Source organism: Chinchilla lanigera, unplaced genomic scaffold (assembly GCF_000276665.1).
Source record: "Chinchilla lanigera isolate Chin_1 unplaced genomic scaffold, ChiLan1.0 scaffold00158, whole genome shotgun sequence".
Lineage (NCBI taxonomy): Eukaryota > Metazoa > Chordata > Mammalia > Rodentia > Chinchillidae > Chinchilla > Chinchilla lanigera.
Genome location: NW_004955559.1, coordinates 976,679 through 992,435, shown reverse-complemented (window position 1 = coordinate 992,435; position 15,757 = coordinate 976,679). Strand labels below are relative to the sequence as shown.

The following is a 15,757-nucleotide window of genomic DNA, read 5'->3' as shown; positions in this document are numbered from 1 at the left end:
TCAGGGAGGAAAGGTTTATTAAGCTCACAGTTTGTGGAGGTTTCAGTCTATAATCAGCTGGCTTCAAGGCAGGCTGGCAGGGCAGAGGAACAACACTTCAAGGTGTCACGAGACAGCAAAAGCAGCAAGAGCAAAAAAGTGGGGAGGAGAAGCCTCTTTCCCTCTCTTATATTGTAAGCAGGCTCCCCCCACCCAGGGGATGTGTAGCTCTCACATAATCTCCTCGCCCTCCTCTTGCACAGGCTTAGGATGAATACAAAGTAGGGACCTGCACCCTGCTCACTCATTTAACCTTCTAAACTTCTCTAGTTGACACAATGAACAACATCGTAGAGCAGGAGGGGCACATCCTTTTCCACCTCAGGATGTAGAACTGCTGAGTTACTTAGTTAAGCTTCAGGATTCCTCAACTTGACAGAAAGTATCAACCATCTCGGCAGGAGACTCAGGCGCGCATGCGTGCCCGTGCGTGCGTGCGTGCGTGCGTGCGTGCGTGAAGGAGGAGTAGGATGATTCCCAGTGAAAGCACCTAAGGAGGAAGGGGAAGCAGAGCAGGCAGAGGAGGAATGGGGTGCATCCCAACAAGAGCCCCAGGCACCACTTTGGGGGCTGGGCAGCTACAGCCACCAGGTTCAAGGTGATCAGACCATCCGAGGAGTGGGGCAGGAGGCGCCACACTTCTGGCTGCCCTGGGAGGCGGTGGCAGGTGAGGTACTCTGCAGACACAGCGCTGCATCCTCTGTTGGAATCGCTTCCCTGGGACGGCAGCATCCTTGTGAACCAGGTTTATTGTGTGCATTTGCCGGAGGGGAAACTGAGGAGTGAAGTTCCTTGCTCAAAGTCTGGAGTTGAAATGGGGGCCAGCTGTGTTGCCAGCTGTGTAAGAACTCCCCACTCCACCGGCCGGGACCCTGATGACATGGAGATTCCACATTCAGGCTGATTCAGTTCTCCCCCACATCTCCCTTCCCAGGGGCATCATTTCAGATCCTGATCTCTCAGCACCCCGACGTGCTGCAGTCCTCCGGAAAGTCTACGAAGGTGTATTCATCCTCCTCCTGCTCCTCTTCCACAGCGGCTGTACCTGCAGCAAGGGGTGGGCACTGCAGGCTGCCTGGCCAGTTCTCATAGCTTTTACCCTGAAGGGAAGTGGCGAGGGCATGAATGAGGGTGACAGGGACTGGCGGAGAGGAAGCAGGAGCTCGAGCACATCAGGACACTGATCAAGTAGTCTTTCATTGTTCATCCCGGAAAGTATTCATTCACTCATTCACTTACGTGCTTTCAACACATATTTGATAGTAAAAATGGCTCTTGCTCATTGCCTGTTTCAGAAATCTTCAAAAGACTCCACTGTGGCAACACTAATATGCATTTCCTGATGGAAACACTGACACTAAATAAACACCCACAAACCACACCGAGGTTCCTGCCAGGACCCCTGACTCCACCCCACAGCCCCATGGAACAGCTGCCCTACCCTCTCCCTGTTTACTGTAGGCAGACCCCACGTCACAGTCACCCAGCCAGCAGCGTGCAGGGGCAGCAGGCACTGACATGGCTGTCAGTTCAGTCGTTACCTAACAGCAGCTGTGACAGGCTGCACAGAGTTGGGGACACCCATGGCAGGCACATGCTCAGCCTGCACAGCCCTTGGGCAGCTCTGGGCTTGCAGAGCTCGGGCACACAGTGGGGACGCTGTGCCTTGGGTCCCGGACACAGAGGACGCCCTGCAGTGAAGGCCGCACCTGGCCCCAAGGCAGGGTGGACCCTGGTGCCAGCTCCTGGGAGGGGACGGCGAAGCGCAGCCCTGGCCGGGTCCTGCTGGGCAGGAGCGTCGCTGTCTGCTAGGGGTCTGCAGGCCAGGCGAGCTGGGCTAGGACAGCAGTGTCATTTGTGGTGACCACCTTGGGCCACGTGGCATCAGTTTCCACTGCGGAGAATCTGGAGACCAGGCGACTAAGGTCAGCCACGTGTGTGCACACCGTTGCCGTGAGGGGCCACCAATAGAACCCTGACAGCAGGCCCGAGGGGCTTCCCTGTGGGCAGCGCTCTCTGCGGGTTGTCACCCTGTGCTGAGAGCACTGAGCGCTCTCTGCGTCACTCTGCGGGGCGGGGCGGAGCCCGAGCTCGTGCCTGCTCCCTGCTCCCTGCAGACCCTGCTCCCGCACATCTTCCCTTGGCCAACTCTCATCTGATCCCACGGTGACAGACACGGCCCCCGGAGCTCTGGGTGGCCTTCTAGTGAGTCCCCAAACCTGAGAGTGGCTGCACCACTCTGCAGGCGGCCTCAGATTGAGGGTCCAGGAGACCCCAAGGTCTGCGGCAGACAGTACTGTTTTCCCTAATCTCTGGGCTCCTCTGTTGCAGGGGGGACACAGGAAAGAGCGCAGGGGCTCAGGGGCCCGGAGAGCAATGAGGGCACGGGAGTGGGGGGCCGGTAGGATGGGAGCCCAGCCATGGGTGTGGCCTGGGCAGCCCCGACTGAGGGAGACCCGCGGGAGCTCAGCCCCGGGGAGGCTCTGGCTGCTGCCGTGGGGGCTGCATCACGGGGACCCCGCGGCCAAAGCCTCTTGGGCGCCAGGAGTCTCCACCTCATCGTAAAGGATGTGGCCATGGCCGCCCTGGTGAGGAGACCGTGGGGGTTCGGGTGCACAGAGGGCTCCTCACTCACCTTGTAAACAGAACCCGGGGCAGGGGGGGCGCCCCTCCTCGCAGTGGCCGTCCTGCGGTCTTGCTTCCTGAGCGGCTTCACCCTGAGGGAGGAGGGCAGGGCTGTGCAGACTCTGTCCCTCAGAGTTCGGGCGGTCCGGACGTGCTCTTGCCGAAAGGGGCTAGAGAACAGATGAGGTCGGCGGGTGGGGACGCCTCTCACAGGAGGCTCACGATGAGGTGAGCAGAGCCCTCCCAGGTGGCTGGGATTGGGGCTTGGGCACAGACCCTCCCAGCGGGGCCGTGGGGAGCCCCGTGTCAGGCCCTCCCGACCCTCCCCTCCACCCGCCCCGCTTCCAGAGCTGCACACTCACCTGGGGAAGACGAGGCAGGCACAGAGCGCGAGCAGAGCAGCCAGCCCTGCTCCCCCGAGAGCCGCCAGCAGGGCTCTCCACCAGCACCCTGGCTTCCCTGCGGACCAGAGGGCTCTAGGCTGAGGCCTTCACATCCCCACGCCCTCCCTGTTCCTGGCCCACGCGCCTGCAGCTCTGTGCTCTCCGTCCCCGGCCAGCAAAGGACAGGACTCTGTCCCCAGCTCATCCCCTCCCCATCCTGCCGCAGCTCACTTCCCCTGGCCCTGCGCTTTGTCTCCTCAGATCTCCTCCCCACCCCGTCGGCCTCCACCGCTGCGTCCTGAGTGGGCAGCGGCAGGACAGTGGGACTCTGGGTCTGGTGGACATGCTGGCCTCCCACCTGAGCTTTGGGCAAGAGCTCAGCCCTGGGAAGAGGCCCAGGGCCTGGCCAGCAGCTCCTCTGCGAACCACCAGTGCAGGCCCGTGCAGCCCCCGTGCGCTCCCCACTCACAGTGCACAGAGAGGCTCAGGGAGACGCTCCGGGTGCCCAGCGCGTTCTCCGCGTGGCAGCTGACTTCCCCTTCATGCTCCAGCTGCACCCGGGGCAGCTCCAGGACCCCAGGGGCCGAGGGCCAGGAGGGGCTCAGGGCCTGTGTCCCCCGGGCCCAGCGCAGCCTGGCCGGGGGGTGGCTGTGGGTGACACACACCAGGCGCAGGCTCTGGCCCTCCAGGACGGGCAGGGAGGTGCCGTTCCCGAGGATTTCCAGGACTGGGGAGGGAAGCGGCAGAGTCCGTGTGCGGCTCCATCACCCGGGCAGCAGGAGGCCCCGGCCCCTCCTCCCCTCCTACCTGTGCTGTTGGCTCGGGAAACCGTCACTCTCAGGTCCTCGGGAGGATCTGCAGTGCACACAGGGGAGGGGCTGTGGAGGGCTGGGCTTCCCTCTGGGCAGAGGACCCCCCCAGGAGGGGGAGGAGGCGGGAGGGACAGTCACCCGCTGGTCCCCAGCACAAACCGCCCATCCACGCAGGCAGATGAGAAGCCTGGTCCTGCAGGCCTGGGCTCCAGCCCCCTCGGGCTCCGGGCCCCTGTCCCCCACCCCCCGTCCCTCCCAAAACAGGCGGCTCTGGTCACTCACACTGCACTGCGAGGTCCAGACTGCGGTGCTGCGAGCCCAGGCTGTTCTCTGCCCGGCAGGTGTAGCGCCCCGCGTCCGCAGGCTGCACCCCGGGCAGCTCCAGCCTTAGGGGGCTGGGTGCTGAGGGAGGGGACCCAAGGAGGACTCTGTGCTCCAGGACCCAGGTCAGCGTGGCGGGGGGCCGGCTCTCAGCAGCACAGAGGAGCCGCAGGAGCTGGTCCTTGTGCACTTGCAGATAGGAGCCATTTCCCTGCATGTGTGGGGCTGGAGAGAGAGGCGGAGGCAGAGGCAGATGGAGGAGCAGGCCGCGAGACCGCGGGGAGAACAGAGCGGAGCCCGGGGCTAGGGCTCTGCAGCCCCGTTCCCGCGCTCTGCGTGTCTGTCTAACAGAGGCAGGGCTCTCCCCAAGTGCTATTCCATGCCCCCACCCGCCGCCTTCTCTGCACTGTCAGTCCGCAGGTCCCTGTGTTGTCCCTTGACGCCTTGGAGCCTTTTGCCCTGCACATTTCCCTCCTTCCAGAACCATTCACCAAGCCCCTGCCTACTTCTGCTCAAGTATCCAAAACCCAGTCATCAAGTCTTCCAAGCTCAGGGGCTGGGGATCTAGCCTAGTGGCACAAGTGCCTGCCTGGCAAGTGCAAGGTCCTGAGTTCAATTCCCCGCACTAAAAGTTTAAAAAAAAATTCTTCCAAGCTCTTGGGGACCTGAGCCCCCTCCTTCTTGTCTGCCCCCCCCCTCCCAAGTTCCTGGGACAACCAGGCTATGCTTAACCCACACGGGGCTCGGGACAGGCTTCAGAGCTCAGGTCCCTCCAGGCCCCTGCCCAGCCTCGCCTCCTCTGGTCACTGGTGACCCGGAGTGACAGTCCCTGCAGAGTCTCCCTGAGTGACTCTGTCGTGTTATTTTCTAGTGGGTTGGAGGGTTCATCCCCATGGAACCCACATTTCGCTCCTGATGTAAAGCACGGAGCCCTTTACCCAGAGTGAGTTCTCTGCAGCCTGGAAATCCCGTCCATGGGAATCCCCGGGTAACGAACGATTAGAAAGGGAGACCTCAGGCCTCCCGAGTCAGAATCTGCGATGTCCTGGGAGCGGTGGGAAAGTTTAGCAGGTTCACTAGGAGGATTATCCCAGGGGCAGGGTCAGAAGAGCCACCACATGGACCTCTAAGATGGAATGGGGGACCAAACTCGGGGCCTTTCACACGGCAGAGCGGCCACAGACAAGGACAGGCAGTGACGACAGCCACAGGGACCACGGTGGATGTCTAGGACCTGACATAGGGCGGTGTCCACAGGGCCCCTTCCCACAGCTCCCTGCAGTTCCCCCTAGGCAGAGGCCCCAGGGACACAAGCAGCCGCCTTCCTGGGGACAGCAGGCAGAGAAGCAGATGCAGGGCTGCAGGACGGGCCAGGGACTGAGGCCTGATGCACAGAGCTCTGTGGGAGTGAGGGGTGTGCTCGGGGTTTCCAGAGGGTGGTGGTGGGGGCACCGTACTGTGAGGACAGGAAGTGCCACTGACAGGTTCACTTTAAAGGGGTTGATCCCAGGCTGAGCTCTTCCCTCGTTTGCCCGAGGACCTGGGTTCCATCCCCAGCGCAGCGGAAAATGAACTGGGTTATCCCTGTTTTAGGACTATCACCTCTACCTGAATTAACATGAGAGGTGTCAGACACTCATACATGTTTCCATGGTTACATAAAGCTGTGAAGGAAAACAGGGTAAAGTGAGCATCATGGAAAACTCAGACACGTTTGGTAGAAGCATAAGGAAGTGAAGGAAGAAGAAACTCTCAGGACCGGGCGCTGTCTAGGGCAGGCAGGGGGTGAGTGGGAGCGGCTGCGGGGGCTGGGGGGGTGCGTCTCGTGTGGCCCCCTCCGCTGGGGGATGCCTGGGCCTTGCAGTGATGTGACACTTCTAAGCACATGTGCTGAGCAGAGCAGCCCCGTCCCTCTCATAGAGGAGAGAGTGAGGCTCCCCATGGCCCCCGTGTGCTTCTCGGTCAATGTCCAGATCACTGTGCTCCGTGCCGCTGGAGAGCCGCTCTTGCCCGACCTGGGGAGGGACGTCCCACCCACCTGTGCCATGGGCGCTGGTGACACGGATGGTCAGGTTCTGAGGAGGATCTGGAAGGAGGGGCACCGTGAGGGCGGGGTGCACAGCTAACCCGTCCTCCTCACCACCACCCTGGGAGCCCCAGAAACCACAGGGGAAGTGACACAGAGGGAGCTGGTGTCTGCAAGGTCTCATCTGCCACCTGGAGCCAAAGCTCCGCTGCTCTGCCTCAGTCTCCCCTGCTGCTCTGGCAGACCCACAGCCTGGTGGCTGATCCATGACAAACTGATCTCAGGAGGCTGCCAGTCCGAGGTGCAGGCAGAGGCAGAGGCAGCGACAGGTGAGGCGCGGGTCCCGCCTCACTGCGGCACCCCCTCGCTGTGCCCTCACAAGGTGGAAGGGACGGGGTCTCTCTGGGCCCTGGTACAGGTGCTCTTGTCCTGTGCGTGAGGCTCCTCAGCGGCACCCCACCCCCTCCCATGCCACCTCCATCACCATCACCTGGGGGTCAGGATTCAATCTATGAATTTGGGGGACACAGACACTCTGAGCCTAGCACCCCCATCCCGGGAACCCAAGCATCCTGGGCTGGCACTCACAGGACACATTGAGCTGCACAGTTCTCTCCTTGGTCACCCCAGCCTCAGGGAAGGTCACCTGACAGGTGAGGTGGGAGCCGTGGTCCTGAGGGCGGGGCTGCAGCAGGATCTGGGAGGAGTTGTGAGCCCCCAGGCCCGACCCTGGCGACCGCAGGGCGGCTCCGCTCCAGGAGAAGGTGGGGTCCGAGTTCCCACTGCAGGCCCCGGGCATGGAGCACAGCAGGAGGCTGATGTGTCCAGACACCAGCAGCTCGGGGATGTGGATGTCCGGGGTCTGGGTCAGCTCTGGGGAGGAGAGAAGGCCAGGCCAGGCCCCAGAGAGGCCCCTGTGTGTCTCTGAGACAGACACCTCAGTCCTGAGGGCTCCCATACTCTGCTGACCTTTCCACACTAGGACAGGGGACCTACTTGCTCCTAAGGGTCCCCCCTCCCTTTGCCCTTTCCAGGGCCCTGTTCCTTACCTGTGACAATCACAGTGACCATCCACCTCCGGTAACTGTATTTCATGCCTCCTCTCTCCAGCCGAAAATAGTAAATTCCACTGTCCCCCCTCTGGGCACCTGCGATCCTCAGGGAGCAGTTGTAGGCCATGGGGTCCCCGAGGAGCTGGAAGCGAGGTTTAGTTCTCATTCCAGCTTTCTTGCCTGGGTCGTTCGTGGCCACAAGTTCATCTGCTGTGTACTCAAAGAAAGAATTCCTGCTCTGCCGGTACCAGCAGCCATAAGCAGGGATAGAGTGGCTCCAGCCATCCTGGGGGTAGGAGAAGGAGCAGGACACCACGACACACAGGTTCTCCTGCACCGTCACCAACCTCTGCACCTGCAGCCAGTAGCTCGGCTCCTCCTGCAGGGACCCTGTGGGGACCCAGAGGCTCAGCTACAGCGGCTGCCCCAGCTGGGAGCCCCGCTGCTCCCCGCACTCACCCGCCCAGAGCGCAGGCAGCAGCAGGGCCGGCAGCAGCATGCTGGCTGGGAGGGGTGGCGGGGCCTGGACACTCCGGCCTGGGTTCTGCCCTCCTGCCAAGGACGCCAGCACAGGAGGCCTGGGGGCGGAGTGGTGACAGCCACCGGGAGGTTCCTCAGGAAAAGCACTTGTGTTTATCACAGATCCTTTTCTGGCTTCTCCTTTCCAGGTGGTGGCAGTAGAGCCCAGGCCCCGTGAGGGACTTGTCCCACCCAGAAGGAGCCACCTTGGCTCAGTCTCAGGGCAGGGTGTCCTGGGAGAGGGGCTCCCAGGGGAGCAGGGAGCAGAGGCAGATGAGGTTGAGGGGGTGCCATTCACTCAGTCATTCCCTCCTTCACCTGTTCATTCATGGCCCAGGCAAACGGCCCCTCCATGTGGGGACTGGAGCCTGAGATCCGAAAATGACCCCTGACGGCTTTCACATCGTGGACTCGCTCTCTCTGAGTCCAGACCTTGGGATGCCCCCGTCGGACTCCCCAAGGGCACTGCTTCTCCTGCCCCTTTGAGGTCTCCATTTCCACACCAAGCTCCCAGCTCCGCAGCAAGCAGCAGGGCAGCTGCACAGGGCCGGGGTCAGCACCTCACGCCGGTGTCTGAAGTTCCCTTGCTACCACCTTTGAACTCCTAGCAATTTTATCTAGAACTTCCGTACTGGAAATTAAATCTGCCCTTTCCCTAGGCTCTGGGCTCTGGCCTGGGTGACGCGGGACCCCCTGAGCCCCTTCCTCCATCCTGCTGCGGTGCCCTGAGCTCCTGGAGAAGCCACCAGCCCACACTGCCACACTCCAGTCTGCTGGCCACCACGGCCCCTGAAGGAGCTTCCTTAGCCCCAGGGGACCAGGAGCACCCAGGGCTCATAGTCTGGGAGCCCCAGCACTGACTGGGTGGGTCTTCAGAACTGTGCTGTCCTGGACCTTCCCCAGGCCCCGCCCCGCCTTGCCACCCACCTTCAGGCTCTACTTGCATCAGCTGCGCAGTGCTCCTGGGCCTGGCTGAGGGTCTGAGCCTGCTGCCAGGCCAGCCCCATCCTCCTGGGGCTCCCATTTCCGCCTGCAGTCCCCCTCCAGTGCTGGGAGCCACTGGAGGTGGAAATTGGCCATAGATGTGAGGGCAGGACAGAGCCAGAGTGCCTCAAGCAGTCAAGCTACCTCAGTCTTGAGAAAAACATCCTGCCTGGACAATTTCAGTCATTAGTTACTAGGCAACCTTGCCTCTCCTGATACTAACTTTGCAAGGGCATAAGTAAATGCCCCTACTATTGTTGTTCAGGTCCTCTTCCCATCAGGTGAGAGGTCACTCCACCTGACCCCAGCTGTTGCCTTCTGTCTTTATTTTCTAAATGCGCTCACTGTGGGACCACTGAGAGACCACCGAGCCCTACATGCAGGGACACCTGAGGGAGGGTGACACAGACTGGCTGAGGAGTTATTCTGTTTGGGACCCTGAGCAGTTTCTTTTTCAGTCCTGGGGATTGAACCCAGGGCTTTTGCACTAGCTATATTCCCAGGTGTTTTTTTTTTTTTTTTTTTTTTTTTTTTAATTTTTTTTTAATTTTCAAACAGTCTTGCTAATCTCTGCTGCCCAAGCTTGGCTTGAACTTGTGAGTCTCCTGCCTCAGCCTGCCAGAGTGCTGGGATGACGGGCAAGCACCACCATGCCCAGCTCCAGTGAACCAAGTTCTTCAGCACAGGGGCCCAGGAGAAGTTACCAGGTCTCTGACTGTGTCCTGGTGTCTGAAGTCACTTGGGTGGAGGTTCATTCTGTGCACACAGATGCTTCACAAGTAACACAAAGCCAGGATGGGCACAGCTCAAGGGCAGAGCCCTGGACAAGCAGTTTGAGGCCCTGAGTGCCAACCCTCCCACTACACAGAAGCAGAGACAAAGGATGGAGTGGCTTCCTACCTAGACCTGGGCAGACAGCGGAGCTGAGCGTCTCTGGGAGTCGTGATGGGGAAGCATGGGGTTTGAGTCACAGCCGGCAGAGACCCAGGCAGGGGTCGGGGGTTGTGTTCTGTTGCCCAGAGCCCCTGGTGGGGAGACACTGCCTGCACCGTGAGTGAATCAGTGATCGAGGGAAGGAGCGAACGGAGCTGCCACAAACACTTCCCACGAGCCCCTGCCCCGTCCCCTTGAGAACCCGGCTCCCGGGACAGCCTGCTCTGAGGCTGAGCCAGGCTGTCTCCTTTTGATGCGGGCAAGGCCCTCACGGTGTCCCTGCCCAGCGGCCTCACTGTGAATGTATAAGTAGGAAAAGGGGATCTTTGGGGACACGTGCATTTCCGGAGGTTCCTTCCTATGGCTGTCCCAGGCCTGCCCCAGGCTTCCACTTGGAGCACCGCTGGCAGGCGGGCAGGACCAAGGCCAGAGTGTCCAGGCCCCGCCACCCCTCCCAGCCAGCATGCTGCTGCCGGCCCTGCTGCTGCCTGTGCTCTGGGCGGGTGAGTGCGGGGAGCACCGGGGCTCCCAGCCCGGGGCCGGGGCTGTAGCTGAGCCTCTGTGTCCCCTCAGGGTCGCTGCAGGAGGAACCGAGCTACTGGCTAAAGGTGGAGAAGTCCGTGACGGTGCAGGAGAACCTGTGTGTCGTGGTGTCCTGCTCCTTCTCCTACCCCCAGGACGGCTGGAACAGCTCTACCCCTGCCTATGGCTACTGGTACCGGCAGAGGAACAGTGCCAGAGTTGATCACACAACAGATGAACTTGTGGCCACGAACAACGCAGGCAAGAAAGCTGGAATGAGAACCGAACCTCCCTTCCAGCTCCTTGGGGACCTCAGGGTCCACGGCTGCTCCCTGAGGATCACAGGTGCCCAGAAGCGGGACAGTGGAGTGTATTATTTTCGAGTGGAGAGAGGAGAGATGAAATACAGTTTCATGAATCCAACGCTCACACTGACTGTCACAGGTAAGGAGCCTGGAAGGGCTGTGAGGGTCCTCAGGGACAACTAGGGTCCTCCATCCAGTGTGGAAAGTTCAGGGCAGTGTTAGACACCCAGGACTGAGGTGTCTGTCTCAGAGACACACAGGGGCCTCTCTGGGGCCTGGCCTGGCCTTCTCTCCTCCCCAGAGCTGACCCAGACCCTGGACATCCGCATCCCGGAGCTGCTGGTGTCTGGACACACCAGCCAACTGGTGTGCTCCATGCCTGGGGCCTGCAGTGGGGCCATGGCCCCCACCTTCTCCTGGAGTGGAGCTGCCCTGAGACGCCCAGGGTCAGGATTGGGGGTTCACAGCTCCTCCGAGATAGCATTCACACCTCACCCTCAGGACCACGGCACCAACCTCACCTGTCGGGTGACCTTTCCTACAACTGGGGTGACCAAGGAGAGGACTGTCCAGCTCAGCGTGTCCTGTGAGTTTGGGGGCATGATGCTGGGGCACCTGGGGAGCAGAAGGGATGACAGAATGTCTGCGTCCCGCTAAGTCACTGGTTGAATCCTGGGCCCAAGGTGATGGTGAGGGATGTGGGCCATGGGAGGCTGCTGGGTCACAGGTCTGGAGCTCCCATGCATGGACCTGCTGAACCTGTACCAGGGTCCCAGGGAGACCCTGTCCCTTCCACCATGCGATGGGGCAGACAGGAAGTGCCGTCGCTGAGGGGGGACACACATCTGCTTGTGCCCTCAACGTGCAGCCTCCTGAACTTGAGAGATCAGCTTTATCAGTTTCTGCCTGTCATGTCTGAGCCCGGGTTTTGGAGGCCACAGAGCCTCAGGGAGCCAGGGAGGACATCAGCCTCCTCTGAACTTCCTGTGCTGTGTCTGGGGCTCCCGGGGTGGTGGCGAGGAGGACGGGGCAGCTGTGCACCCTGCCCTCACTGCGCCTCTCCTTCCAGATCCTCCTGAGAACCTGACTGTCAGTGTCACCGGCGCCCACGGCACAGGTAGGTGGCATAGCACTCCCAGGCTGGGCACGAGCAGCTCTCTGGCAGCAGAAAGCAGGGCTGTGTAGAAGTTACGCCGGGATGGCTGGGGCAGCCCTGGGGAAGGTGTCTCTGGCTGCTGGACAGTGCCATGGGAGTTTTGTCCAGCATGTGCTGTTAGAAGGAATCCCCCCTACAACATCCCCAGGCCCTCGCCAGGCAGGAGCGTAAGAGAGGGACCTGATCCCACAGAGGCCCATTAGAGCCCCTTCTGCTCAGCCCCTGCATCACCTGGTGAAAGCCAGGCTGTGCTGTGTGTCTTTCATCTCTTTACTTCCATGAGTTCTAACAAACACATCTGAGTTTCTGTGATGTTTACCCTGTTTGTTTCTGTAAACAGAAATGAAATTTATGCGTCACTGCCCGATTTTCTATGTACTAATTTAGATTGAGATTATACTCATAGAAATTGTTCTCATAAAAATAAGACACCTTATCTGATCCTGTACTTTGGAGCCCAAAAGACTCCAACAAGACCTTCAGAACTGATAGATTCAGTAGTGCAGTGGACAGAAAACCAACATTAAAAATCAAAAGATTTTCATTATATCTGTAATGGGCTACCTGAGAAAGAAATCAGGAGAACTATGTTCTTAATCTTAGCTTCAATAAAATTTAACTACCTGAGGATCATCCTAATCAAGGAAATTAAAGACCTCACAGTGAAAATTTCATAACACTGAAGAAAGGAATTGGAGAAGTCACTAGAAAATTGAAAGATGTCCCATGCTCATGAATTAGCAGAATTAGTATTGTTAAATGGCAGTGTTACCAAAAGGGGCCTACAGGTTCAATGCAGTGTCCATGCAAATACCAAGGAGTCTTTACAGCCAAGAGAAAACAATCCTAAAGTTCATAGGAAACAGAAAAGTCTGAAAATAGACAGCATAATCCTAAGGGAAAAGAGCAGTGTAGGAAGCTCCACAATACCCAATTTCAAACTAGACTACAAAGCCACAGTAACAAAAACAGCATGGTACTGGCACAGAAATACACATCTAGCCTAGTGGAACAGAACAGAGGATGCAGAAACAAAACAGCTACCTGATTCTGGACAAAGAAGGCAAAAAATATCTGTTGGTAGAAAGACAGCCTCTTTTAAAACATTGAAACTAGATCTCTATTTCCTACCCTAGGAAAAAAATATTTAAAATGGATAAAAGATTTTGGCATAAGACCTGAAACTCTGACAATGCTGAAAGATAAATGGGGGAAACATCTGAAATTATAGGCAGACAGAGAGGCTTGCTATGTAGGATTCTAACAGCACAGGAAATAATAGCAAGAATTAACAAACAGGACTACTTCAAATTAAAAAATTTCTTCACAGCAAAGAAATGACCAACAGAGAGAAGATACAGCCTATAAAATGGGAGAGAAATCTTTGTCAGCTACTTTCCTAGTGGAGGATTAATAACTAGTATATATAAAGAACTCAAAAATACTTAATATCAAAATGTCTAATAACCTGATCAAAAAATGAGCAAGTGAACTGAGCAGAAATCTCTCAAAAGAAGAAACAGAGATAGCCGATAAACGCATGAGAAAATGTTCAACCTCTTTAGCTTTTAGGAAAATGCAAACGAAAATGACACTGACATTCTGCTTCCTCTTTGCACTGGACAAGGTTGCAGCGTCTGCAATGACCTTCATTGGTGCCCACGTATCTGCCCGGGAAGCTGGGATTGGTTTCCTGTCTGGCTGATGGTTATCATCTGGCTGCTGGCTACCCAGAATGGCTAAAACAACCGAAAAAAAACAATAAATGCTGGCAAGGACCCTGGGAGGTGTGGGGAATGAAACTCTTCTAATGAGAATGTAAATCAGTGTAGCCACAATGCAAATCAGTGTGGAGGTTCCTCAAAAACTAAAAATACAAGTACCACATGACCCAGCTATACCACTACTTGGAATACACCCTAAGAAATAAAGTCAGCATATTATCAGGATCCCTTAATACCCACGTTTATTGTGGCACAACTCATGACAGCCAACTTCCAGAACCAGTCTAGGAGCCCATCAATAGACAAACGGATGAAGAAAATATGTAACCGAGGGAGCGTCAGCCAGCCATAAAGAGGAATGGTGGCTGGAAAGATGGATGGATCTGGAGATCATCATGTTGAGCGAAATAAGCCAGAGACAGACAAGTTCCCCATGTGCTCCCTAAAATGCGAAAGTGTTAAAAGAGGACAAGAAAAGAGAAGGGAGGTTATCAGTAGATGGGAAGAAGGAACAAGGGGGAGAGACAGGGTACCGACAGATGGCTGTATCCAAACGTATTACGCACATTAACATCCAATGGCAGATAAAATTAACAGGTACTAATGACAAGGGAAAATGTTTCTAAGAAGAAAGAATCTATTTTGGTGCAGGAGATTGGCTCTACGGCCTAAGGCTCACAGGGAAGCACTGAGCCAACCCACAGCCCACCATTTCCAAGTCAGTGCCTCTGAGGCAGGGAGTGACCTCACAGTAGGTGCCGCCAGGGGCTCATCTAGTTCCACAGCCCACAGTCACCCCGAGCCCTGGGCCGTCACCCCTCAGGCCTTGTGCAGCCCTGGCTCTGCTCCTCTGCCTGCTGTCCCTGTGGAGTTGCTCTAAATGAGGCACACAGGTGCCTCCTCTCCTGTCTGGCTTTCCCTTCGGCGTGTCAGGTCTCCAGGCTCCCCCACGCTGCAGCCTCAGTCAGGGCCGCTTCCTCTTCGTGCTGGACGATGTTGCGCAGTCCACATCCACCTCCCTCGCTGCCTTGGCATCTGCAGGGCACCCAGCTGGTTCCACCTTTGGCTGCAGGAAGATGGCTGCTTCTGTCCCTGGGGTCTCTGCCTAGGGGGAACTGCAGGGAGCTGTGGGAAGGGGCCCTGTGGACACTGCCCTGTGTGGTCATCCCTGTGGCTGTCATTGCTGCCTGTCCTTGTCTGTGGCCGCTCTGCTGTGTGAAAGGCCCCGAGTTTGGTCCCCCATTCCATCTTAGCGGCCCATGTGGTGGCTCTTCTGCCCCTGCCCCTGGGATAATCCTCCTAGTGAACCTTCTAAACTTTCCTACCACTCCCAGGACATCGCAGATTCTGACTCGGGAGGCCTGAGGTCTCCCTTTCTAATCGTCACCCGGGGATTCCCATGGACGGGATTTCCAGGCTGCAGAGAACTCACTCTGGGTAAAGGGCTCCGTGCTTTACATCAGGAGCGAAATGTGGGTTCCATGGGGATGAACCCTCCAACCCACTAGAAAATAACACGACAGAGTCACTCAGGGAGACTCTGCAGGGACTGTCACTCCGTGTCACCAGTGACCAGAGGAGGCGAGGCTGGGCAGGGGCCTGGAGGGACCTGAGCTCTGAAGCCTCTCCCGAGTCCAGTGTGGGTTAAGCACAGCCTGGTTGTCCCAGGAACTTGGGGGGGGGCAGACAAGAAGGAGGGGGCTCAGGTCCCCAAGAGCTTGGAAGAATTTTTTTTTGAACTTTTAGTGCGGGGAATTGAACTCAGGACTTTGCACTTGCCAGGCAGGCACTTGTGCCACTAGGCTAGATCCCCAGCCCCTGAGCTTGGAAGACTTGATGACGGGCTTTTGGATACTTGAGCAGAAGTAGGCAGGGGCTTGGTGAATGGTTCTGGAAGGAGGGAAATGTGCAGGGCAAAAGGCTCCAAGGCGTCAAGGGACAACACAGGGACCTGCGGACTGACAGTGCAGAGAAGGCGGCGGGTGGGGGCATGGAATAGTACTTGGGGAGAGCCCTGCCTCTGTTAGACAGACACGCAGAGCGCGGGAACGGGGCTGCAGAGCCCTAGCCCCGGGCTCCGCTCTGTTCTCCCCGCGGTCTCGCGGCCTGCTCCTCCATCTGCCTCTGCCTCCGCCTCTCTCTCCAGCCCCACACATGCAGGGAAATGGCTCCTATCTGCAAGTGCACAAGGACCAGCTGCTGCGGCTCCTCTGTGCTGCTGAGAGCCGGCCCCCCGCCACGCTGACCTGGGTCCTGGAGCACAGAGTCCTCCTTGGGTCCCCTCCCTCAGCACCCAGCCCCCTAAGGCTGGAGCTGCCCGGGGTGCAGCCTGCGGACGCGGGGCGCTACACCTGCC

General features: G+C 58.1%; 2 protein-coding genes across 2 annotated transcripts in view; one reads left to right on the top strand and one right to left on the bottom strand.

The window, feature by feature from the left end:
- Nucleotides 1–284: 284 nt before the first annotated feature.
- Nucleotides 285–10,036, bottom strand: LOC102024855 (sialic acid-binding Ig-like lectin 16). The gene is made up of 11 exons (XM_005412804.2): nt 9,967–10,036; nt 7,718–7,810; nt 7,256–7,648; nt 6,795–7,079; nt 6,219–6,266; nt 4,142–4,405; nt 3,855–3,902; nt 3,517–3,774; nt 3,027–3,123; nt 2,675–2,834; nt 285–1,139 (listed from the first exon to the last, which is right to left on the bottom strand). Exons 1-11 carry the CDS (start codon nt 10,034–10,036, stop codon nt 999–1,001), a joined length of 1,857 nt encoding a protein of 618 aa, XP_005412861.2. The 3' UTR covers nt 285–998.
- A 71-nt stretch (nt 10,037–10,107) lies between these two features.
- The window catches only part of LOC102018136 (myeloid cell surface antigen CD33-like), a 10,584-nt gene continuing 4,934 nt past the window's right edge, over nt 10,108–15,757 (top strand). Inside the window, exons 1-6 of the mRNA XM_013508946.1 lie at nt 10,108–10,197; nt 10,268–10,660; nt 10,823–11,107; nt 11,591–11,638; nt 14,335–14,396; nt 15,367–15,756. Coding sequence (XP_013364400.1) covers nt 10,158–10,197; nt 10,268–10,660; nt 10,823–11,107; nt 11,591–11,638; nt 14,335–14,396; nt 15,367–15,756 — 1,218 coding nt within the window. The 5' untranslated portion in view covers nt 10,108–10,157. The remainder of the gene's footprint in view (nt 10,198–10,267; nt 10,661–10,822; nt 11,108–11,590; nt 11,639–14,334; nt 14,397–15,366; nt 15,757) is intronic.

Coding starts and splice junctions, on each gene's coding strand:
- LOC102024855 (XM_005412804.2), bottom strand. CDS start 10,036: ATGCACGTGTCCCCAAAGATCCCCTTTTCCTACTTATACATTCACAGT. Junction 4,406..6,218: donor CACCAGCGCCCATGGCACAG/GTGGGTGGGACG, acceptor CTCTCTCTCCAG/CCCCACACATGCAGGGAAAT. Junction 3,775..3,854: donor TTCCCGAGCCAACAGCACAG/GTAGGAGGGGAG, acceptor TTCCCTCCCCAG/TCCTGGAAATCCTCGGGAAC.